This window comes from Pseudophryne corroboree, chromosome 5 (genome assembly GCF_028390025.1).
Source record: "Pseudophryne corroboree isolate aPseCor3 chromosome 5, aPseCor3.hap2, whole genome shotgun sequence".
Classification (NCBI taxonomy): domain Eukaryota; kingdom Metazoa; phylum Chordata; class Amphibia; order Anura; family Myobatrachidae; genus Pseudophryne; species Pseudophryne corroboree.
Genome location: NC_086448.1, coordinates 95,233,824 through 95,260,004, shown reverse-complemented (window position 1 = coordinate 95,260,004; position 26,181 = coordinate 95,233,824). Strand labels below are relative to the sequence as shown.

General features: G+C 47.6%; 1 protein-coding gene across 1 annotated transcript in view; it reads left to right on the top strand.

The window, feature by feature from the left end:
- Window positions 1-26,181, top strand: part of LOC134929558 (ATP-dependent translocase ABCB1-like) — a 279,814-nt gene that overhangs the window by 12,453 nt on the left and 241,180 nt on the right. The window contains exons 3-7 of the mRNA XM_063925152.1: window positions 1,434-1,559; window positions 1,761-1,964; window positions 2,195-2,365; window positions 2,726-2,887; window positions 20,388-20,570. Of these exons, the coding sequence (XP_063781222.1) occupies window positions 1,434-1,559; window positions 1,761-1,964; window positions 2,195-2,365; window positions 2,726-2,887; window positions 20,388-20,570 (846 nt within the window). The remainder of the gene's footprint in view (window positions 1-1,433; window positions 1,560-1,760; window positions 1,965-2,194; window positions 2,366-2,725; window positions 2,888-20,387; window positions 20,571-26,181) is intronic.

The following is a 26,181-nucleotide window of genomic DNA, read 5'->3' as shown; positions in this document are numbered from 1 at the left end:
TCGTTGGATTTGTAGTACAATTCAGCTTGCACATTCTGTGGCAGGCCTGCCACAGCCAAAATCTGTTAAAGCCCATTCCACAAGTTAAGTGGGCTCATCTTGGGCGGCTGCCCGAGGGGTCTCGGCTTTACAACTTTGCCGAGCAGCTACTTGGTCAGGGGCAAACACGTTTGCAAAATTTTACAAATTCGATACCCTGGCTGAGGAGGACCTGGAGTTCTCTCATTCGGTGCTGCAGAGTCATCCGCACTCTCCCGCCCGTTTGGGAGCTTTGGTATAATCCCCATGGTCCTTACGGAGTCCCAGCATCCACTAGGACGTCAGAGAAAATAAGAATTTACTTACCGATAATTCTATTTCTCGTAGTCCGTAGTGGATGCTGGGCGCCCATCCCAAGTGCGGATTGTCTGCAATACTTGCATATAGTTATTGTTACAAAAAAATCGGGTTGTTTATTGTTGTGAGCCATCTTTTCAGAGGCTCCTACGTTTATCATACTGTTAACTGGGTTCAGATCACAGGTTGTACGGTGTGATTGGTGTGGCTGGTATGAGTCTTACCCGGGATTCAAAATCCTTCCTTATTATGTACGCTCGTCCGGGCACAGTATCCTAACTGAGGCTTGGAGGAGGGTCATAGGGGGAGGAGCCAGTGCACACCAGCTAGTCATAAAGCTTTTACTTTTGTGCCCAGTCTCCTGCGGAGCCGCTAATCCCCATGGTCCTTACGGAGTCCCAGCATCCACTACGGACTACGAGAAATAGAATTATCGGTAAGTAAATTCTTATTATTCTCCTGTGCAAATGGAAGTATATCCAGTACATACACAGAGTAGCAGGTACTGCCAGGGGTGGGTGACACACAATATTAAAGGTAAAAGTCTTTAAAATTACACTGTACAGTAAATACATTTGTGATTTTTAGGCACTTACCTACAGCATACCCACCACCTATATTTAGTGGATGTCACCATTTTCTTAGCTTAAACAATGTTTATGAAAATAAATTCTATAAATTTTACTGGTAACATTGTAGAGAACATTATATAGGGAGTTCAAGATGTCCCTCCGTAGTGAATGCTGTCTCTGGCTGCAGAGCTCATCTGCAGCTGTGGGAGGCCAGAGAGGGACAACTTTTAATGTAGGCAAGTACATAACAAATTCTGTTTTATTTTCACGTAATAAAGTGTTGTCACATTACTTAGCACACATTGTCGGCGGTGAGGCTTGCTTAGCACACAGTCACTGAGGAGGAACTTTTTGAACTCCCTGTACATCTGTGTTTTCACTAGTTCCTAGTGAATTGTTACAATTATTATGAACAATGCTTCATCCTATAAGCTTTGTGGCTCCCCTGTGTGTGGGCACTAGGTACACTTAACTACAGACATGTGTCTGTCTTGTGTGTCTAATTAGAAATTTCTCTCATTGAAGGTTTTGAAAGGCTTGAATCTTAAAGTACCTACTGGTAAGACTGTAGCCTTAGTAGGGAGCAGTGGTTGTGGCAAGAGTACAACAGTCCAGCTCATCCAAAGGTTCTATGACCCAGAGGAAGGCTCGGTAAGTGAGCTTGTCATACTTTTTTAAACACAGAATACTTGTCTAAAAATTATAGCAATTTGCGTATTTTCTTCATTGTTACTGTCAAAATGCATGAAAGTAACAGAATTTGCCAAAGTAGAGTTAAAGTTTTTTCTTTTGTGCTAATCTTAGTTGGTTCTGGTAAATACGCTTTATTTTAAACATGTCTTTTCCTGATAGATCACTATTGATGGGCAGGACATTCGCAATCTAAATACCAGATACTTAAGAGAGATGATTGGGGTGGTGAGCCAAGAACCCGTTCTGTTTGACACCACGATTGCTGAGAATATCCGCTACGGCCGGGAAGATGTCACGATGGAGGAAATTGAACGAGCCACCAAGGAAGCAAATGCCTACCACTTTATCATGAAGCTTCCCGATGTAAATAAAGTTTTATACTATTTTTTTAATCTATGAATATTTATTTTGCCGATAGCTGCAACGATATTATGGACATCTGTAGTCGGCATGTGGGCTAGTAACCTTTTAATTCTTTACTATTTCAATAATAAGAGCTATACATTTTTAGTATACAGTAATATTTGATCGTATAGACTGGTTATTGTACATCATCGAAGTCCTTGTTTAGTGACGTTAATATGTATTTACAGAAATACGAGACCCTAGTGGGAGAGAGAGGAGCGCAGCTGAGTGGGGGCCAGAAGCAGAGGATCGCTATCGCACGGGCGCTGGTTCGCAACCCCAAAATTCTCCTTCTTGACGAAGCCACCTCTGCGCTGGACACTGAGAGTGAATCTGTTGTACAAGCAGCTCTGGATAAGGTATTACAGTAGATCATGGAATTAAATAAATGTGCTAAATAAAAGTCTTACTGAGCAGCATTACATGGCTGTATCACCCATAACTCACCAGTGGTCATAGTGGCTTGTATAAAGTTGAGCTGAATCCTTAGTTACATTTATTTGAAGTCTTCTCAATCTTTTTATACATCCAAAATATTGATGTATTGTGGATTTCCTAAATTCTACAAAGGTGTTCTAATCTGATTGTATGGAAACCAGTTATCCTTCATACGGTCACATGGGACAATCCTCACTCTCTAGTAGGTTCTCTGTCACCATCATCAGTTGGGAACCTCACATCAAGTTCAGCTAACCAGAAGAACTTCCTTTTATTTATAGGCTAGGGAAGGCCGGACCACCATCATCATCGCCCACCGCTTGTCAACAATCCGAAATGCAGACAGTATTGCTGGATTTCATGAGGGTGTCATTGTGGAGCAAGGAAGCCACAGTGAACTCATGCAGAGAGAAGGAATTTACTATAAACTGGTCACCATGCAGGTAGGTGGAACATTAATCAGAGAGTACAATAGTCATACAGACCTGTAATAAACCTAAGTAACATAGTAACATAGTATCTAAGCTTGAAAAAACACAATTTGTCCATCGAGTTCAACCTATTTGTGGTCTCCTATGCAGTATTATTTTTGGACTAATTTTTTCTGTTGCTGATTTCAGCCGTTGTGTTTTATTCTTTTTTTTTTTAATAACTATAGTGTGTGACTACGCACCATAACCCTGTTTACCCTTATCCATAAGGAATTTATCGAACCCATTTTTAAAGGTGTTGACTGAGTCCGCCATTATCACTCTCTCAGGCCTGCCTGCCTATATATTTTGTGCTGCTACACGTTTGGCAGGAATCCTCAAGAATTTTATGGATCCGGTGTGGTCAGCGGTGGTTTGGCACTGGTTACTTCTGAGCTGTGGAGTCCCGTAATGCAAGCTTTCTCCTTCGATTCCCACAAGGATAAACTGGATTTACTGCTGACACCACAGAAGTCATAGCCTTCAGAGTAAGCACCAGAGTGACCATCAGGAAAGTGTTTGATAAGGAGGATGTACAGATAGTTAAAGTGAGGCACAAGGTACTTGGATAGAGACACTGAGTCTTGGAGTAGTTGAGGTGACATAGTAAACTGGAAGGGGAAATGCCAGAGAACAATATGTTAGACTTTATAGAGGCACAGGGTGCCTGGAGTGCTGTGAATGGCTGCTGAGAATGATTGCTTGAGGCACCAAGAGACTAGAGGATACCATGGCTTCCTGAAATGAAGCATGAGGCACATGGAGGTTTGAGGTAGTATAGCTGAATATAAGGAGTCTTAACTTACCAGGAGTACTGAAGATAGTGCAGGTGAATGTAATGAGACACAAGACAAGAAGAGGTCTGAAGATAGTACAGTTGACTGCATTAAAGCTCTAGGAGAGCTACGGAACACAGTTCCAGACTGGGAACGCAAGGATCCCAGACAGTGAAATAATCTGACTGCAAGTAGTAGCTTTGTATAGGACATATAGTCTGATGTCAGTGTTCACCTGATAGTGGTTTTAAAAGGGACTTATAATTCGGCATGTCACCATTACCTGCTCACTAGGAGGAAGAACCAGCAGCCCCACCAGATGAGGTCACGAGTGAAGTCAAGAACACTAAAGAAACACGTGAAGCGTGGAGTCCATGCCCCACGTCACAGACAGAGTGAACTGGACTCCGGGTCTAGCATGTAACTCTATTACAGTCAGTAGTGGGACCTTTTAAGAGGGTAGGGGCTAACATAATTGATGCAGATCTGGAGTCTGTGTCCTGTTTCATGAACTGGAAAGCAATTCCAGAACGGTGAATAGGTGAACAGAATAACCCGAGATTAGGAACTGGAGAAGAAACGGTAATTGTGATCACATGTTCAGGCCAGGATTGGGGAGAAGAAAATGGTCAAGGTTTTTAGTCAAGGCTAAGGGTTAAAGAACACAGAGTGGTTAAATAGGTTAATGTTCTGTAATGGAATAACCACAGGAGAATTTTATTAAATAGTAAAGTTAATATTAAAAATAGTTATTTTTGGCATATAAATGTTTTTTTTTTTTTTTTTCATGTACATTATGTTTGTGAAGTAAAATAGGTAATTGTGTTGACAACTGTATTATTCTACATATAGATGGGTCCATGTTTATTTCGGCCTTTAATAGGATTAATTGAGCCAGGTCAGTCAGACTTAATCCCCTGTTGTAATGACTTAATCCCCTGATGTATTGGTCTCTGTATTGTATTGCAGCTGAAAACAATAGATGAAGGACTTATGTTAATAAACCATGGTGTGCCTAGGCGCAGCAAAGAAGTCAAGATAAATGTGGACCCATCTGTATATCCATTTATTAACAAGTGAGACCTAATAAATTGCTTGCAAAGCAATTTAGAAAAGCATCATTCATAGATAGCGGAACAGCGCCCCCTGTGGTCCACTTGTGATAGATCTTGAAATATTGAATCTTTTCAACAGTGGGGTTATGTTTTCTTCAGTATCAATGATTTTATTTTAAAAGGAAGATAAGAAAACAAACATTAATGATGTGGGTGCTTATTTTTGTGAATGTATGGAATTTAAATAAACTTTCACATATTTCAGCTAATATTAGGATTTTTTTAAATGAACATGCAACAAATACTGTTATGTCTTGATTGCTTTTGTGTAATGCAGTTTCTCTAGAAAATGATCATTTAATAATGATAGATTATACTGTAAGTAATAATTATTTTGTGTTGTAGAGCTAGTACTGTATTAAAATGTATTAAACCCATATCATCGCTCACTGATTTTATGTTAATTATTTTTTCATTTAATTAAAATGTTTAAAGCAGCTACAGTAAAGATGTAAATACCTGGCATCTACTGTAAATTCTAGAAGATAATATAGCAATATAAGTTGCCATTAGTCAATGGAATGCTTTATTTTTGTTCAGTTATGGCAGGATGTATCAAAGCTTGGAGAGGGAAAAAGTGAATGGAGATAAAGGGCCTAATTCAGACCTGATCGTAGCCGTGCAAAATTTTGCACGGCTACTATCAGTTACTCAGACATGTGGGGGAACGCCCAGCACAGGGCTAGTCTGCTACGCATGTCTGGCCCTACCATCCTCCCCGCATAAGTACAAAAGCATCGCACTGCGGCAATGCTGTTGTACTTGATAAGCAGCTCCCTACCTGTCCAGCTCCTACGCGCTGGCAGGGAGCTGCCCGTCGCTGTCCGGGTCGCTGCGGCTGTGTGTGTGATGTCACGAAGCCGCCACGGACCACCCCTTGCACGGTCCAGGCACACCTGCGTTGCTCGGCCCGCTCCCTCAGAACGGCGGCCAAACGCCGCTCCCTCCCGCCCAGCGACCGTCTCTGCCTGTCAATCAGTTAGAGACGATCGCTGGGCTGAGATGGCCATCAGCTGTCTGGCATGCGCCAGTGCAATGCGGCGCCAGTGCATGCGCAGTTCAGACCTAATCGCCTGCTGCAGGTCTGAATTAGGCCCAAAGGGGTACATTTACTAAGCAGTGATAAGAGCAGAGAAGTGAGCTAGTGGAGATATTTCCCCATTGACACTGAAGTAACATCTATAATTTGCATACTATAAAATGATACAGAGCTGCTGATTGGTTGATGGGGACATATCTCCACTGGCTCACTTCTACGCTCTTATCAGTGCTTAGTAAATGTACCCCAAAGTACCCACCAACCAGCTTCTAATTGTTATTTTACTGGCTGTGTTTAAAAAATGACAGTAAAAGGAGGTAATTGGTTAGTACTTTATCTTTCCCCAAGGTTTGATACATCTCCCCCTTAATCATCTGAGATTTTTTTTACAATTTTTTTTTCAGTGAACTTGAAAGTTTGTGTCCAGCTTTTACCTGGGTGTCTTTAGTTGTATTTCCATCCCTACTTCCACATACAGTACTATCTGACCCACTATTGAAAATGTCAGATATGGATGTTTATATTCTAATTGTTGCTTGTGATGATAAATTATTCTTATAGGCCCTACACATTAAGCGACAGAACTGAATGATATGAATGTTCTCATTCATTAATGAACAAGAACTCGTTCATATCGTTCAGTATGTAGGCACCAACGATGAATGATTCGCGGCCCTGCACTCGTTCATCGTTGGTGCCGGGTCACTTATGCATGCAGGCCAATATGGACAATTTCACCCATATTAACTTGCACTGCTATGGAGAAGGGTGACGGGGGAGTGAAGAAACTTCACTCCCCCCGTCACCTCCCTCCCCACCGCCGGGTCAAACATCTGCCGTGTCGGCCATTGTTCAGCTCGGTGGCGGGTCGCCTAATGTGTAGGGCCCATTAGGCCTTGAGCATCAGAGGCAAAAAGATGAAAGGAATTTGTCTACTATAAAAGGAAATAGAAGCTACCTCCCTAGTTCTCCTTCATTCTATTTTTCTCTCCTTTTGCTCCCAATCTCTCATTCCTGTCCTCTCTCATTTTTTCTTTCTCTCTTGCTGTCTCTCTGTTTGTTTATATCTTTGCTTCTCCTCCTTTTTCTACCTCTCTCTCTCACTACCTCTCTCACTCCTTCCCCACACCCCTTGCTCTCTCAGGGAGGCTGCTGTCAACAGCCTCCCTGCTTCGATGGACTAAGAGGTGGGAGTAGTGTCCGCCCTGAGGGGTCTGAGCCACTATCTCCGCTGACAGGACATTAGCTCCTGAGGGTGTTGATTGGTAGCCGCCCCAGGCGACCATTCACTCCCACAGCATGCCGCCACCCCCTTACAGAGCCAGAAGAGTTTGGTGGCGAGTGACAAGCGGGGAGCCGGTGTGAAGATGGCGGCAACAGGGTGGGAGCGCAGTATTAACTGCGCTCCAGAGGCTCAGCGGTACATAGTGTGGCGCTGTAAGGGGCGCCCTGGCCAGCCGATACCCTACACTGGTCTACAAGTCTGTTAGGGACCTCAGTAACACTGCCAGCAAAAACCTCAGGCCAGTATAAAACAACTGAAGAGCGGGAAGCAGCGCCATGTTCAGGGGCGGAGCTTCTCCTCAGAGTGGACCCAGCAGCGTTCAGCGCCATTTTCCTGCCTGCAGATCTTGATACAGAGACGCTGTGTGTGTGGGGGTGTTTGTTATCTTCCATAGCCATGTCTAGGGACTCTGTGTCATATGCTGCAGAGGATGTTTCCTCTCAGGAAGAGACCATTCCATATATACAAGGCGTCTCAGATCCCTGTTATTGAGTCTGAGTGGTTAACCTCTATTAAAGGGATGATCTCTCAGATCTTTACTAGGGTAGTAAATACTGAGACGGAAACTCAGGTGTTAAAGAAATTTATGGCAGTTTGGTCAGGTTCTGTTCCTATTCCTGCAAAATCCCCTAGCATGTTCCCACAGAAACGTGCACTTGCCCAAATTATGCAAGATGACACGGATACCGACTCTGATGCTGCAGCCGGTGATGGGGATGTGCTGAGGGGGGCGGCATCCCTTGCAAAGGGGGTGCAGCTCATGATTGAGGCCATTAGAGATGTGTTAAACATTAATGACATGCCACCTGAGCAGGTTGAGGAGGCTTACTTCACTGACAATGAGAAAGCCTCGCTAACCTTTCCTGCGTCTAAAGAATTAAACGTTATATTTGAAAAATCCTATGAGAACCCAAAAAGGGTTCTGGTTGCTTTTCCCTTCCCTGAGGAGGTGATGAAAAAAATGGAAAACCCACCCATAGTCGACGAATCTGTCTCTACACTGTCTAAAAAGGTGGTTTTACCTGTCCCTGGATCTACCGTGTTAACAGAACCAGCTGATCGTAAGATTGACACTACGCTCAGATCCATTTACACTGCTTCAGGAGTGGTGTTAAGGCCCACTATTGCCTGTGCATGGATTTCTAAAACCATAGTAAATTGGTCTGGCACATTACTAGAGGATTTGGATACAATGGATAGGAGTGACATTGAATTGTTTCTACGTAACTTACAGGATTCTGCGGGGTTCATGGCGGAATCCATGAAGGACCTGGGCACGCCGACTGCGCGGATATCTTCCATGTCGGTATCAGCTCGCAGGGGACTCTACCTACGCTAATGGTCTGCAGACGCGGAATCTAGGAGAAATGTGGAGAACTTACACTACACAGGTCAGGCTCTATTTGGGGAAGCATTGGCTGTGTGGATTTCCACGGCAACTGCGGGTAAGTCACCTTTCCTTCCCTCTGCTACGCCTCTACGCAGAAACCTTTTTCTTCAGCTGCATCGCAGTTCTTACGGACCACTAGGGCAAAAAAAGTCCAAGCCTCCTACCACCTTCTTTAGAGGGGGTCGGGCAAAATCCAAAGAGCCTGCTCCGGCAGGCTCCCAGGACCAGAAACCTGTTTCTGGTACCTCAAAATCCTCAGCATGACGGTGGACCGCACAGCCTGGGGACGGTTTGGTGGGTGCGAGACTCAGACGTTTCAAACACGTATGGGTGTCGTCCGGCCTGGACCCCTGGGTACAGGATATTGTGTCCCAGGGGTACAGACTGGAGTTTCAAGAACTCCCGCCTCACAGATTCTTCAAATCAGGCTTGCCAGCCTTGCTGACAGACATGGCTATCCTACAGGAAGCCATCCTAAAGTTGGAAAAGTCACAGGTCATTATTCCAGTTCCACCTCATATGCAAAACAAGGGTTATTGGGGATCATTCCGAGTTGATCGCTAGCTGCTTTCCTTCACTCTGCAGCGATGAGGCAAAAAAAAGCACTTATGCGCATGCGTATGCGGCGCAATGCGCACGCGCGTCCTACTGTTGCAACGGACAATGTAGTTTCACACAAGGTCTAGCGAAGCTTTTCAGTTGCACTGCTGGTCGCAGAGTGATTGACAGAAAGAGGGCGTTTCTGGGTGTCAACTGACCGTTTTCAGGGAGTGTTCGGAAAAACGCAGGCGTGGCTGGGCGAACGCAGGGCGTGTTCGTGACGTCAAAACAGGAACTTAACAGTCTGAAGTGATCGCAAGCGCTGAGTAGGTATTGAGCTACTCTAAAACTGCCAAAAAAATTTGCTGCTGCTCTGCGATCCTTTAGTTCGCACTTCTGCTAAGCTAACATACACTCCCTACTAACGAGCGAACAACTCGGAATTACCACAATTATTCAAACCTTTTCGTGGTACCGAAACCGGATGTTTCGGTCAGACCGATTTTGAACTTGAAATCGCTGAAGCCTTACATGAGGGTCTTCAAATTCAAAATGGAGTCTCTAAGAGCAGTGATCTCAGGTCTGGAGGAGAGAGAGTTTTTGGTATCCCTGGATATCAAGGATGCGCACCTCCACATTCCGATTTGGCTGTCGCACCAGTGTTATCACAGATTTGCACTGTTAGGCAGTCACTATCAATTTCAGGCGCTGCCATTCGGTCTCTCCACAGCGCCAAGGGTGTTCACCAAGGTGATGGCAGAGATGATGGTTCTCCGCAGACAGGGGGTGAACATAGTTCCATATCTGGATGATCTGCTGATAAAGGCATCGTCCAGGGAGACGTTGTTGCAGTCCATTGTTCTCACGACTCATCTGCTCAGGGAACATGGTTGGATCCTGAACCTTCCAAAATCACATTTGGAGCCGACATGGAGATTGTCTTTCCTGGGAATGATCCTCGACACAGAAGTCCAGAGGGTGTTTCTGCCAGAGGAGAAAGCGTTGGTGATTCAGACAATGGCCCGGGACATCCTGAAGCCAGCCCGGATATCGATTCATCAGTGCATTGGCCTTCTGGGGAAGATGGTTGCTTCTTACGAGGCTCTACAGTACGGAAGGTTTCATGCTCGGTCCTTCCAACTGGATCTCCTGGACAAGTGGTTGGGATCTCATCTACACATGCACCAGAGAATACGTCTGTCACCGAAAGCCAGGATCTCACTTCTCTGGTGGCTGCAATTACCTCACCTTCTGGAGGACCGCAGGTTCGGGATTCAGGACTGGATCTTTCTAACCACGGATGCAAGTCTCCGGGGCTGGGGCGCAGTCACTTAGGGGAACTACCAAAGCAGGTGGTCATGCCTGGAATCCAGTCTTCCAATAAACATTCTGGACCTAAGCCATCTACAACGGTCTTCTCCAAACAGCCCATCTTCTGCAAGATCGAGCCATTCAACTGCAGTTGGACAATGTAACGACGGTGGCCTACATAAACCGACAGGGCGGAACGAAGAGCAGAGCTGCAGTGTCAGAGGTAACAAGAACCTTCCTCTGGGCGGAAAAAATAAGATTTTACTTACCGATAAATCTATTTCTCGTAGTCCGTAGTGGATGCTGGGACTCCGTAAGGACCATGGGGAATAGCGGCTCCGCAGGAGACAGGGCACAATAATAAAAGCTTTAGGATCAGGTGGTGTGCACTGGCTCCTCCCCCTATGACCCTCCTCCAAGCCTCAGTTAGGATACTGTGCCCGGACGAGCGTACATAATAAGGAAGGATATTGAATCCCGGGTAAGACTCATACCAGCCACACCAATCACACCGTACAACTCGTGATCTGAACCCAGTTAACAGTATGATAAACGCAAAGGAGCCTCTGAAAAGATGGCTCCCAACAATAATAACCCGAATTTTTGTAACAATAACTATATACAAGTATTGCAGACAATCCGCACTAGGGATGGGCGCCCAGCATCCACTACGGACTACGAGAAATAGATTTATCGGTAAGTAAAATCTTATTTTCTCTGACGTCCTAGTGGATGCTGGGACTCCGTAAGGACCATGGGGATTATACCAAAGCTCCCAAACGGGCGGGAGAGTGCGGATGACTCTGCAGCACCGAATGAGAGAACTCCAGGTCCTCCTCAGCCAGGGTATCAAATTTATAGAATTTAGCAAACGTGTTTGCCCCTGACCAAGTAGCTGCTCGGCAAAGTTGTAAAGCCGAGACCCCTCGGGCAGCCGCCCAAGATGAACCCACTTTCCTTGTGGAATGGGCTTTTACCGATTTTGGCTGTGGCAGGCCTGCCACAGAATGAGCAAGTTGAATTGTACTACAAATCCAACGAGCAATCGTCTGCTTAGAAGCAGGAGCACCCAGTTTGTTGGGTGCATACAGGATAAACAGCGAGTCAGATTTCCTGACTCCAGCCGTCCTGGAACATATATTTTCAGGGCCCTGACCACGTCAAGCAACTTGGAGTCCTCCAAGTCCTTAGTAGCCGCAGGTACCACAATAGGTTGGTTCATGTGAAAAGCAGAAACCACCTTAGGTAGAAATTGAGGACGAGTCCTCAATTCCGCCCTGTCAGAATGAAAAATTAAGTAAGGGCTTTTATATGATAAAGCCGCCAATTCTGACACACGCCAGGCTGAAGCCAAGGCTAACAGCATCGTCACCTTCCATGTGAGATATTTTAAGTCCACAGTGGTGAGTGGTTCAAACCAATGTGACTTTAGGAACCTCAACACAACATTGAGATCCCAAGGTGCCACTGGAGGCACAAAAAGAGGCTGTATATGCAGCACCCCTTTTACAAATGTCTGAACTTCAGGTACTGAAGCCAGTTCTTTCTGGAAGAAAATCGACAGGGCCGAAATTTGAACCTTAATGGACCCTAATTTTAGGCCCATAGACAGTCCTGTTTGCAGGAAATGAAGGAAACGACCCAGTTGAAATTCCTCTGTAGGGGCCTTCTTGGCCTCACACCACGCAACATATTTACGCCAAATGCGGTGATTTGCGGTTACGTCCTTCCTGGCTTTGACCAGGGTAGGGATGACTTCTTCTGGAATGCCTTTTTCCTTCAGGATCCGGCGTTCAACCGCCATGCCGTCAAACGCAGCCGCGGTAAGTCTTGGAACAGACAAGGCCCCTGCAGTAGCAGGTCCTTTCTTAGAGGTAGAGGCCACGGTTCGTCCGTGAGCATCTCTTGAAGTTCCGGGTACCAAGTCCTTCTTGGCCAATCCAGAACCACGAGTATAGTTCTTACTCCTCTCCTTCTTATGATTCTCAGTACTTTTGGTATGAGAGGCAGAGGAGGGAACACATACACTGACTGGTATACCCACGGCGTTACCAGAGCGTCCACCGCTATTGCCTGAGGGTCACTTGACCTGGCGCAATATCTGTCCAGTTTTTTGTTTAGACGTGACGCCATCATGTCCACCTTTGGTTTTTCCCAGCGGTTTACAATCAGGTGGAAGACTTCTGGGTGAAGACCCCACTCTCCCGGGTGAAGGTCGTGTCTGCTGAGGAAGTCTGCTTCCCAGTTGTCCACTCCCGGAATGAACACTGCTGACAGTGCTATCACATGATTTTCCGCCCAGCGAAGAATCCTTGCAGCTTCTGCCATTGCCCTCCTGCTTCTCGTGCCGCCCTGTCTGTTTACGTGGGCGACTGACGTGATGTTGTCCGATTGGATCAACACCGCCTGACCCTGAAGCAGAGGTTTTGCTTGACTTAGGGCATTGTAAATGGCCCTTAGGTCCAGAATGTTTATATGAAGAGATGTTTCCATGCTTGACCACAAGCCCTGGAAATTCCTTCCCTGTGTGACTGCTCCCCAGCCTCTCAGGCTGGCATCCGTGGTCACCAGGATCCAATCCTGAATGCCAAATCTGCGGCCCTCTAGTAGATGAGCACTCTGCAGCCACCACAGAAGAGACACCCTTGTCCTTGGCGACAGGGTTATCCGCTGATGCATCTGAAGATGCGATCCGGACCATTTGTCCAGTAGATCCCACTGAAACGTTCTTGCATGGAATCTTCCGAATGGAATCGCTTCGTAAGAAGCCACCATTTTTCCCAGGACCCTCGTGCACTGATGCACTGACACCTGGCCTGGTTTTAGGAGGTTCCTGACTAGCTCGGATAACTCCCTGGCCTTCTCCTCCGGGAGAAACACCTTCTTCTGGACTGTGTCCAGAATCATTCCTAGGAACAGTAGACGTGTCGTTGGAATCAGCTGCGATTTTGGAATATTTAGAATCCACCCGTGCTGACGTAACACTACCTGAGATAGTGCCACTCCGACTTCTAACTGTTCCCTGGACCTTGCCCTTATCAGGAGATCGTCCAAGTAAGGGATAATTAAGATGCCTTTTCTTCGTAGAAGAATCATCATTTCGGCCATTACCTTGGTAAAGACCCGAGGTGCCGTGGACAATCCAAACGGCAGCGTCTGAAACTGATAATGACAGTTTTGTACTACAAACCTGAGGTACCCTTGGTGAGAAGGGTAGATTGGGACGTGGAGATAAGCATCTTTGATGTCCAGAGACACCATAAAGTCCCCTTCTTCCAGGTTCGCTATCACCGCTCTGAGTGACTCCATCTTGAATTTGAACCTTTTTATGTAAGTGTTCAAGGATTTCAGATTTAAAATTGGTCTCACCGAGCCGTCCGGCTTCGGTACCACAAACAGCGTGGAATAATACCCCTTTCCCTGTTGTAGGAGGGGTACCTTGATTATCACCTGCTGGGAATACAGCTTGTGAATGGCTTCCAAAACTGCCTCCCTGTCGGAGGGAGACTTTGGTAAAGCAGACTTCAGGAACCGGCGAGGGGGAAACGCCTCGAATTCCAGTTTGTACCCCTGCGATACTACCTGTAGAATCCAGGGGTCCACTTGCGAGTGAGCCCACTGCGCGTTGAAATTCTTGAGACGGGCCCCCACCATGTCTGAGTCTGCTTGTAAAGCCCCAGCGTCATGCTGAAGACTTGGCAGAAGCAGGGGAGGGCTTCTGCTCCTGGGAAGCGGCTGCATGGTGCAGTCTTTTTCCTCTTCCTCTGCCCCGGGGCAGAAAAGAGTGGCCTTTTGCTCGCTTGTACTTATGGGAACGAAAGGACTGAGTTTGAAAAGACGGTGTCTTTTTCTGCTGATGTGAAGTGACCTGGGGTAAAAAGGTGGACTTTTCAGCCGTTGCCGTGGCCACCAGGTCCGATAGACCAGCCCCAAATAACTCCTCCCCTTTATACGGCAATACTTCCATGTGCCGTTTGGAATCCGCATCACCTGACCACTGTCGCGTCCATAACGCTCTTCTGGCAGAGATGGACATAGCACTTACTCTTGATGCCAGGGTGCAAATATCCCTCTGTGCATCACGCATATATAGCAATGCATCCTTCAAATGTTCTATAGTTAACAAAATATTGTCCCTATCCAGGGTATCAATATTCTCAGTCAGGGAATCCGACCATGCGACTCCAGCACTGCACATCCAGGCTGAGGCGATTGCTGGTCGCAGTATAACACCAGTATGTGTGTATATACTTTTTAGGATATTTTCCAGCCTTCTATCAGCTGGTTCTTTGAGGGTGGCCGTATCAGGAGACGGTAACGCTACTTGTTTAGATAAACGTGTGAGCGCCTTATCTACCCTAGGGGGTGTTTCCCAACGCGCCCTAACCTCTGGCGGGAAAGGATATAGTGCTAATAATTTATTAGAAATTAGCAGTTTTTTATCGGGGGAAACCCACGCTTTATCACACACCTCATTTAATTCATCTGACTCAGGAAAAACTATTGGTAGTTTTTTCACACCCCACATAATAAGCTTCTTTGTGGTACTTGTAGTGTCAGAAATGTTCAATGCCTCCTTCATTGCCGTGATCATGTAACGTGTGGCCCTACTGGACATTACGTTTGTCTCGTCACCGTCGACACTAGACTCAGTATCTGTGTCTGGGTCTGTGTCGACCCACTGAGGTAACGGGCGTTTTAGGGCCCCTGACGGTGTCTGAGACGCCTGGACAGGCACTAATTGATTTGCCGGCTGTCTCATGTAGTCAACAGTTTTTTGCAAAGTGCTGACATTATCACTTAATTGTTTAAATACAATCATCCAGTCAGGTGTCGACTCCCTAGGGGGTGACATCACTAACACAGGCAATTGCTCCGCCTCCACATCATTTTCCTCCTCATACATGTCGACACACGCGTACCGACACACAGCACACACACCGGGAATGCTCTGATAGAGGACAGGACCCCACTTAGCCCTTTGGAGAGACAGAGGGAGAGTCTGCCAGCACACACCCAGCGCTATATATATACAGGGATAACCTTATATAAGTGTTATTCCCTTATAGCTGCTGTTTTAATCGTTATTTGCTGCCAACAGTGCCCCCCCTTCTCTTTTTTACCCTGATTCTGAAGCAGGACTGCAGGGGAGAGTCAGGGAGCCGTCCTTCCAGCGGAGCTGTGAGGGAAAATGGTGCTTGTGTGCTGAGGAGATAGGCTCCGCCCCTTCACGACGTCCTTATCTCCCGCTCTTTTGTGTAAAAATGGCAGGGGTTAAAATACATCCATATAGCCCAGGAGCTATATGTGATGTATTCTTTTTGCCACCTAAGGTATTTTCTGTTTATATTGCGTCTCAGGGCGCTCCCCCCCCAGCGCCCTGCACCCTCAGTGACCGGAGTGTGAAGTGTGCTGAGAGCAATGGCGCACAGCTGCGGTGCTGTGCGCTACCTTAGTCTGAAGACAGGATCGTCTTCTGCCGCCGATTTCACCGGACCTCTTCGTCTCTTCTGGCTCTGTAAGGGGGACGGCGGCGCGGCTCCGGTGACCCATCCAGGCTGTACCTGTGATCGTCCCTCTGGAGCTAATGTCCAGTAGCCTAAGAAGCCCAATCCACTCTGCACGCAGGTGAGTTCGCTTCTTCTCCCCTTAGTCCCACGATGCAGTGAACCTGTTGCCAGCAGGACTCACTGAAAATAAAAAAACCTAAAATAAACTTTTATTCTAAGCAGCTCAGGAGAGCCACCTAGATTGCACCCTTCTCGGCCGGGCACAAAAATCTAACTGAGGCTTGGAGGAGGGTCATAGGGGGAGGAGCCAGTGCACACCACCTGATCCTAAAGCTTTTATTATTGTGCCCTGTCTCCTGCGGAGCCGCTATTCCCCATGGTCCTTACGGAGTCCCAGCATCCACTAGGACGTCAGAGAAACACGCGTTGGTGCTGTCAGCAATCTTCATTCCGGGAGTAGACAACTGGGAAGCAGACTTTCTCAGCAGACACGATCTCTATCCAGGAGAATGGGGCCTCCATCCGGAGGTGTTCACAGAGGTGACAGTTCTTTGGAGTGTACCTCATATAGACAAGATGGCCTCCTATCTCAGCAAGAAGCTTTGGAAGTATTGTTCCAGGTCAAGGGACCCGCAAGCCGTGGCAGTGGACGCCCTTGTGTCTCCGTGGGTGTTCCAGTCAGTGTACGTGTTCCCTCCACTTCCACTCATTCCAAGAGTTCTAAAACTCATAAGGAGAACGAGTTCAGGCAATCCTCATTGCTCCGGACTGGCCAAGGAGGGCTTGGTACGCGGATCTTCTGGATCTACTGCTGGAAGAGTGAGGCCTCTTCCTCTTCGGGAGGACCTGCTGCAACAGGGGCCATTCGCTTATCAAGACTTACCGCGGCTACGTTTGACGGCATGGAGGTTGAACGCCAGATCTTAGCTCGGAGGGGCATTCCGAATAAAGTTATTCCTACCCTGATACAGGTTAGGAAAGGAGTACCATCTAAACATTACCATCGCATTTGGATAAAGTATGTATCTTGGTGTGAGTCCAAGAAGTTTCCTACGGTGGAGTTTCAACTGGGACGGTTTCTCCTCTTCCTGCAAGCAGGTGTGGATATGGGCCTGAGGTTGGGATCTGTAAGGGTCCAGATTTCGGCCCTATCCATTTTCTTCCAGAAACAATTGGCTTCCCTTGCAGAGGTTCAGATTTTCTTGAAAGGGGTTCTGCACATCCAGCCTCCCTTTGTGCCACCTACGGCGCCCTGGGATCTTAACGCAGTTTTACAGTTCCTCCAATCGGATTGGTTAAAGCCTCTACAGGAGGTTGAGGTCAAGTTTCTCACGTGGAAGGCTGTCACTTTGTTGATCTTAGCTTCTGCTAGACGTGTGTCGGAGTTGGGGGCTTTGTCTTGTAAAAGTCCCTACTTGATCTTCCATGAAGATAGAGCTGAGCTCCAGACACCTCAGCAATTCCTTCCAACGGTTGTGTCGGCATTTCATATCAACCAACCTATTGTGGTGCCAGTTGCTACTGACTCCTCAGTTTCATCAAAGTCCTTGGATGTTGTAAGGGTTCTGAAAATCTATGTGAAGAGGACTGCTCGTCACAGAAAATCGGACTCTCTGTCCTGTATGATCCCAAGAAACTTGGGTGTCCTGCTTCTAAGCAGGCGATCTCTCGCTGGATCAGGTTCACTATCCAGCATGCGTATTCTATGGCAGTATTGCAGTGTCCAAAATCTGTTACGGCCCACTCTACTCGTAAAGTGGGTTCTTCCTGGGCAGATACCCGGGGTGTTTCGGCTTTATAGCTTTGCAGAGCGGCTACTTGGTCAGGGTCGAACACGTTTGCTAAGTTCTACAAGTTCGATACTTTGGCCTCTGAGGAACTAAAGTTTGGTCAATCAGTGCTGTAGGAGCCTCCGCGCTCTCCCTCCCATTCTGGGAGCTTTGGTACATCCCCATGGTACTAATTTGGACCCCAGCATCCTCTAGGACGTAAGAGAAAATAGGATTTTAATTACCTACCAGTAAATCCTTTTCTCGTAGTCCGTAGAGGATGCTGGACGCCCGCCCAGTGCTTCGTTATCCTGCATTGGTTATCTGGATCAGTACGACTTTGTTCTTAGTTACATACTGCCTTGGTTACTTGGTTTAGTGATGTGTCAGCTGTTGCTGAGTTTCAAGCTAGTTAGCTTGGTTTGCCTTGTTGTTGTTATGATTCCAGTACTCCTGACCGGAGGAGATCTTATGACAATGGCCAGAGTACTGGAAGGGAATGCTGGTTACGGGAGCAGGAAAGACTAGTTGCCCCTGGCGCCCTAACTCTATTGTCTCACCCGTGCTATCGGAAATCCCTTGCGAGACTATGGTTTCTTGAGCCCCTGGCAGCCACGTTTGAAAGGCGGATTATGTCTGCCCAACTCCGATGCCCCCCGGACTTAGTGAGAGACAAAGGGAAATCCGAGGCAGGATGATGACAAGACGACCTCTGACTAACAACAGGCCAAGGGCAACAAGCTAACTAACCAAACCTGAAGTATGTGCGGAAAAACCGCCAGGTAAAAGGACAACCAAAATCCACTAGTCCATTACTCCTACCCAGCACCGCTGGATACCAGAGTGGATCTGTGGGAGCGGAATCCTCCGCAAAATGCTCCGAAACACAAATAATAAGTAATAAATAATAAAGCGGCCAAGCCGCAACACACGGCAACGCCGCGACTCACGAACACCACTGGATGTTTAAACGGTGCTCAGTCAGGACTCCAGGAACAAGATGACTACTTCCGAGTGCAGGACAACTGAGGACTGGAACGACCGGATACAGCAAGACTGGAAACACTCTCAGCAGACAGAGACAGCATGCAGGAAGCTATTACCGGCGTCTGTGTGAGGCACTGCAAGAGCATATAAACTGAAGCCCTCCAATCAACTGCTAGCAGGGCTAATTGCGTGAATGCCGTGCAGCTGCCTTGCTGCACGGCCAGGAAACAGGTGCCCTACTTAATTTAAATGGACCCAGCAACGGGGAACGCGGTCCGCCAGTGGCATCCCCGTTGCTAGGGTCCGTGCGGCTCCGTGCGCCCGGCGTCTAGCGTTGCCAGGGAGCCGGCGGCTGTACGCGTACGGCGTCCCTGGTTGCTAGGCGCCGGGCCGCACCGACGAGCGGACCCCGGCGCCTAACAGTTGTGTGAGCTGGTGTGAATCTCGCCACTGTCTGTGTATAATCCTTCTCTCGAAGATGTCCGTCTCCTCGGGAACAGTTTCTAGACTGAGTCTGGTAGGAGGGGCATAGAGGGAGGAGCAGCCCCCTTCTCATCCTCTACGGACTACAAGAAAAGGGTTTACCGGTAGGTAATTAAAATCCTATTTTCGGGTAGTACACTACATCCCCGAAAGAGTGGGCACCACTTCCGCATCCCACCCACTTCCTGGAGAATAGGGCAGAAAGGGGAGAATAATACGGGAATCCAAGGAGGGTACAGGGCCTAATGGCGCCTTTCTATGGCAATCGCGTCACTTGGCATACCCCCATGCAAATATGCAACAATTGTGCCATTTTCTCTCTGAGGGGGTGGGGATTGATGATGCAATATGCCTCACCCATGTCACCGCCCACCTGTTTCTACTCTCCGGTCTCCTCAGAGAGGAAATTGTCAATGTAGGTAAGTATGCTGGGTCCAGGAGGGCTCATGCTGCACACCCTACACCCATTCCTAATACTTACCTCTCTGTCAGCACTGCCAATATCACCAGGAACATGGCGCATGGGCACTACAAAAACCACAGTGTAAATGGCAGCAGCTTAATTTTCCAAGAGATAGGTGTGTGCACAGTAGACTCTGGCACAGCAAGTATGGGGGGGGGGGTCCCACACAGAGGTTTCACATGGCCCTCCCCTCTCTTGAACTTCCTCTGTCTCACCTCTCTTTCTGCGCACACAGAATACTGCTTATTCTGCATAACCCGGTGCTGCATAACCCAGTGCTGAAGCCGCGCCTCCACCCCCCTGCCTCATGCCGTGAACATCTCAGTTTTGCTTGCATACTGCCATCAGGCTACCTCCCACTTGCCTGCACCTCATGTCATCTGTCTGTTGCCCCTCCCCACTAGATTCTTAGCTCTTCAGTGCAGGGCCCTCTTTCCTCTTGTTATCTAAGCCCTTGTCTCAACACATTTCACTCGCAGCTCTCCCCTACTCAATGACCATCTTTATCCTGCTAGTAAAGGCTCATCTCCATCTATGGCCACCAGCCTCTTGTAGTACGATGATCACTCCATCAATACTTACATCTTAGCTGTATTATGTCTTGAGAACATGTGATGCTCTGTTACCTGTACTCTATTTCTGTTATTTATTTACTGTAATGCTATGTTTTGTCTCCCTGTACTGTCCTTTGTACGGCGCTGCGAAACACATGTGGCGCCTTATAAATAAAATGTAATAATAATATTTGCTTTCCAACCTTTGTACAACCTACCTATAACATTGCTGTTACTTTGTGTCACTCCAGTCATTAGAAGCAGAGAAAGACAAAGAGGGTTATGTAGAAGATAACTCTAAAGACATTGAAGATTCTGTAGTATACACTGCCACAAAACTAGTGAGAAGGAAATCAAGTCGCCATGGCAGCTTCAAGAAAGCACCAGAGAAGGAAGACAAAGAATACGAGGAAGACGATGACGATAAAGATGAGGTGAGTTCCCTGTGACATTGTGTCTGCTGCAGTAATAGTAACGTCCTGGTTCTTCTGTTTATAGTTTTCTGTCCATCATGTAAACAGTCAGCATATTGGCGCTGGTTCTGTAGCGCACTGTTAGCTGTTCTCTGAAACAAATGGTGAGTTTATGCACACAGGGCACACGCTGTCTGTCCTACTCTGAGTCAGGCAGAGCTTAGCCAGATCCATCTTTCCATGAAGTAGGGTGTTTCGGGGCATGAAATAGGCGGTTACAATGAGATTGCATGTAACCACTCTGACTTGTGGGATTTGGTCGACATGTGGGTGTGTAAAGCTCAGTGGTATTCATGCCTATGTGCAGCCTGTTTCTGAGGAACTGGTGCAATTGCAGAAACTAATCAAGATAGTTGCGGCAGCCAGCATAAAACCAGTGGGCGCCACTGGTTTCAACTTGCAAGCACCTGATCACCCGCAATAGATGAACGACTGCTGCATTAGCATAAGATAGTTAATAAGCTTCCGCAACTACAGCCACTTTGCCAGCAACTCAGAATCATCTCAGTATTATGTAGGAGAATTTATCATATTCATAGAACTCTTACAAAAAACTTCCAAACAAACAAAAAATAAGAATTTACTTACCGATAATTCTATTTCTCGTAGTCCGTAGTGGATGCTGGGACTTCCTTAAGGACCATGGGGAATAGCGGCTCCGCAGGAGACTGGGCACAAAGTAAAAGCTTTAGGACTAGCTGGTGTGCACTGGCTCCTCCCCCTATGACCCTCCTCCAAGCCTCAGTTAGGATACTGTGCCCGGACGAGCGTACATAACAAGGAAGGATCTTGAATCCCGGGTAAGACTCATACCAGCCACACCAATCACACCGTACAACTTGTGATCTGAACCCAGTTAACAGTATGATAAACTTAGGAGCCTCTAAAAAGATGGCTCACAACTATAAACAACCCGATTTTTTTGTAACAATAACTATATACAAGTATTGCAGACCATCCGCACTTGGGACGGGCGCCACTACGGACTACGAGAAATAGAATTATCGGTAAGTAAATTCTTATTTTCTCTAACGTCCTAGTGGATGCTGGGACTTCCTTAAGGACCATGGGGATTATACCAAAGCTCCCAAACGGGCGGGAGAGTGCGGATGACTCTGCAGCACCGAATGAGAGAACTCCAGGTCCTCCTCAGCCAGGGTATCGAATTTGTAAAATTTAACAAACGTGGTTGCCCCTGACCAAGTAGCTGCTCGGCAAAGTTGTAAAGCCGAGACCCCTCGGGCAGCCGCCCAAGATGAGCCCACTTTCCTTGTAGAATGGGCTTTAACAGATTTTGGCTGTGGCAGGCCTGCCACAGAATGCGCAAGCTGAATTGTACTACAAATCCAGCGAGCAATCGTCTGCTTAGACGCAGGAGCACCCAACTTGTTGGGTGCATACAGGATAAACAGCGAGTCAGATTTTCTGACTCCAGCCGTCCTGGAAACATATATTTTCAGGGCCCTGACTACGTCCAGCAACTTGGAGTCCTCCAAGTCCCTAGTAGCCGCAGGCACCACAATAGGCTGGTTCATGTGAAACGCTGAAACCACCTTAGGTAGAAATTGAGGACGAGTCCTCAATTCTGCCCTGTCTGAATGAAAAATTAGGTAAGGGCTTTTATAAGATAAAGCCGCCAATTCTGAGACACGCCTGGCTGAAGCCAGGGCTAACAGCATTACCACTTCCCATGTGAGATATTTAAAGTCCACAGTGGTGAGTGGCTCAAACCAATGTGATTTTAGGAACCCCAAAACTACATTGAGATCCCAAGGTGCCACTGGAGGCACAAAAGGAGGCTGTATATGCAGTACCCCCTTGACGAACGTCTGAACTTCAGGCACTGAAGCCAGTTCTTTCTGGAAGATGATCGACAGGGCCGAAATCTGAACCTTAATGGATCCCAATTTTAGGCCCATAGACAGTCCTGCTTGCAGGAAATGTAGGAATCGACCCAATTGAAATTCCTCCGTAGGGGCCTTCTTGGCCTCACACCACGCAACATACTTTCGCCAAATGCGGTGATAATGTTTTGCAGTTACATCCTTCCTGGCTTTGATCAGGGTAGGGATGACTTCATCTGGAATGCCTTTTTCCTTCAGGATCTGGCGTTCAACCGCCATGCCGTCAAACGCAGCCGCGGTAAGTCTTGGAACAGACAAGGACCCTGCTGAAGCAGGTCTTTTCTTAGAGGTAGAGGCCACGGTTCCTCCGTGAGCATCTCTTGCAGTTCCGGGTACCAAGATCTTCTTGGCCAATCCGGAGCCACGAGTATAGTTCTTACTCCTCTCCTTCTTATGATTCTCAGTACCTTGGGTATGAGAGGCAGAGGAGGGAACACGTATACCGACTGGTACACCCACGGTGTTACCAGAGCATCCACCGCTATTGCCTGAGGGTCCCTTGACCTGGCGCAATATCTGTCCAGTTTTTTGTTGAGACGGGACGCCATCATGTCTACCATTGGTTCTTCCCAACTGTTTACAATCACTTAGAAGACTTCTGGGTGAAGCCCCCACTCCCCCGGGTGGAGGTCGTGTCTGCTGAGGAAGTCTGCTTCCCAGTTGTCCACTCCCGGAATGAACACTGCTGACAGTGCTATCACATGATTTTCCGCCCAGCGGAGAATCCTTGCAGCTTCTGCCATTGCCCTCCTGCTTCTTGTGCCGCCCTGTCTGTTTACGTGGGCGACAGCCGTGATGTTGTCCGACTGGATCAATACCGGTTGACCCTGAAGCAGAGGCCTTGCTTGACACAGGGCATTGTAAATGGCCCTTAGTTCCAGGATATTTATGTGAAGAGACGTTTCCATGCTTGACCACAAGCCCTGGAATTTTCTTCCCTGTGTGACTGCTCCCCAGCCTCTCAGGCTGGCATCCGTGGTCACCAGCATCCAATCCTGAATGCCGAATCTGCGGCCCTCTAGAAGATGAGCACTCTGTAACCACCACAGGAGAGACACCCTTGTCCTTGGAGATAGGGTTATCCGCTGATGCATCTGAAGATGCGATCCGGACCATTTGTCCAGCAGATCCCACTGAAAAGTTCTTGCATGGAATCTTCCGAATGGAATCGCGTCGTACGAAGCCACCATTTTTCCCAGGACTCTCGTGCATTGATGCACTGATACTTGGCCTGGTTTTAGGAGGTTCCGGACTAACTCGGATAACTCCCTGGCCTTCTCCTCCGGGAGAAACACCTTTTTCTGGACTGTGTCCAGAATCATCCCTAGGAACAGTAAACGTGTTGTTGGAATCAGCTGTGATTTTGGGATATTTAGAATCCACCCGTGCTGACGTAGCACTACCTGAGATAGTGCTACTCCGACCTCTAACTGTTCTCTTGATCTTGCCCTTATCAGGAGATCGTCCAAGTAAGGGATAATTGAGACGCCTTCTTTTCGAAGGAGAATCATCATCTCGGCCATTACCTTGGTAAAGACCCGGGGTGCCGTGGACAATCCAAACGGCAGCGTCTGAAACTGATAATGACAGTCCTGTACCACAAACCTGAGGTACCCTTGATGAGAAGGGAAAATTGGGACATGAAGATAAGCATCTTTGATGTCCAGAGATACCATATAGTCCCCTTCCTCCAGGTTCGCTATCACTGCTCTGAGTGACTCCATCTTGAATTTGAACCTTTTTACGTAAGTGTTCAGGGATTTTAAATTTAAAATTGGTCTCACCGAGCCGTCCGGCTTCGGTACCACAAACAGTGTGGAATAATACCCCTTTCCCTGTTGTAGGAGGGGTACCTTGATTATCACCTGCTGTGAATACAGCTTGTGAATAGCTTCCAATACTGCCTCCCTGTCGGAGGGAGACGTTGGTAGAGCAGACTTCAGAAACCGGCGAGGGGGAGATGTCTCGAATTCCAATTTGTACCCCTGAGATACTATCTGCAGGATCCAGGGGTCCACTTGCGAGTGAGCCCACTGCGCGCTGAAATTTTTGAGACGGGCCCCCACCGTGCCTGAGTCCGCTTGTAAAGCCCCAGCGTCATGCTGAAGCTTTTGTAGAAGCGGGGCCGGGCTTCTGCTCCTGGGAAGGGGCTGCCTGGTGCAGTTTTTTCCCTCTTCCTCTGCCCCTGGGCAAAAAGGAGTGGCCTTTTGCCCGCTTGCCCTTATGGGAACGAAAGGACTGATTTTGAAAAGACTGTGTCTTCTTCTGCTGAGAGGTGACATGAGGTAAAAGGTGGATTTGCCAGCAGTTGCTGTGGCCACCAGGTCCGATAGACCGACCCCAAATAACTCCTCCCCTTTATACGGCAATACTTCCATATGTCGTTTGGAATCCGCATCCCCTGACCACTGTCGCGTCCATAATGCTCTCCTGGCAATCGCTGGTCGCAGTATAACACCAGTATGTGTGTATATACTTTTAAGGATATTTTCCAGCCTTCTATCAGCTGGTTCCTTGAGGGCGGCCGTATCTGGAGACGGCAACGCCACTTGTTTTGATAAGCGTGTGAGCGCTTTATCCACCCTAGGAGGTGTTTCCCAACGCGCCCTAACCTCTGGCGGGAAAGGATATAGTGCCAATAATTTATTAGAAATTAGCAGTTTTTTATCGGGGGAAACCCACGCTTTATCACACACCTTATTTAATTCATCTGACTCAGGAAAAACCACCGGCAGTTTTTTCACACCTCACATAATACCTCTTTTTGTGGTACTTGTAGTGTCAGAAATGTTCAACACCTCCTTCATAGCCGTGATCATGTAACGTGTGGCCCTACTGGACATTACGTTCGTTTCCTCACCGTCGACACTGGACTCAGTATCCGTGTCTGGGTCGACCACCTGAGGTAGTGGGCGTTTTAGCGCCCCTGACGGTGCCTGAGACGCCTGGACCGGCACTAATTGATTTTCCGGCTGTCTCATGTCGTCAACGGTTTTTTGCAAAGTGCTGACACTATCACGCAATTCTTTAAACACGACCATCCAGTCAGGTGTCGACTCCCTAGGGGGTGACATCACTAACACAGGCAATTGCTCTGCTTCCACATCATTTTCCTCCTCATACATGTCGACACAATCGTACCGACACCCAGCACACACACAGGGAATGCTCTGATAGAGGACAGGACCCTAGCCCTTTGGGGAGACAGAGGGAGATTTGCCACCACACACCAGAGCGCTATATATGTACAGGGATAACCTTATCTAAGTGTTACTCCCTTAATAGCTGCTTATATTGTTATATTTTGCCAAATAGTGCCCCCCCCTCTCTTGTTTTCACCCTGTTACCGTAGTGTACTGCAGGGGAGAGTCAGGGAGCTGTCCTTCCAGCGGAGCTGTGAGGGAAAATGGCGCTTGTGTGCTGAGGAGATAGGCTCCGCCCCCTTCTCGGCGGCCTTATCTCCCGCTTTTTTCTGGAAAACTGGCAGGGGTTAAATACATCCATATAGCCCAGGAGCTATATGTGATGTATTTCTTTTGCCACATAAGGTATTTTACAGGTTTTATTGCGTCTCAGGGCGCTCCCCCCCCAGCGCCCTGCACCCTCAGTGACCGGAGTGTGAAGTGTGCTGAGAGCAATGGCGCACAGCTGCGGTGCTGTGCGCTACC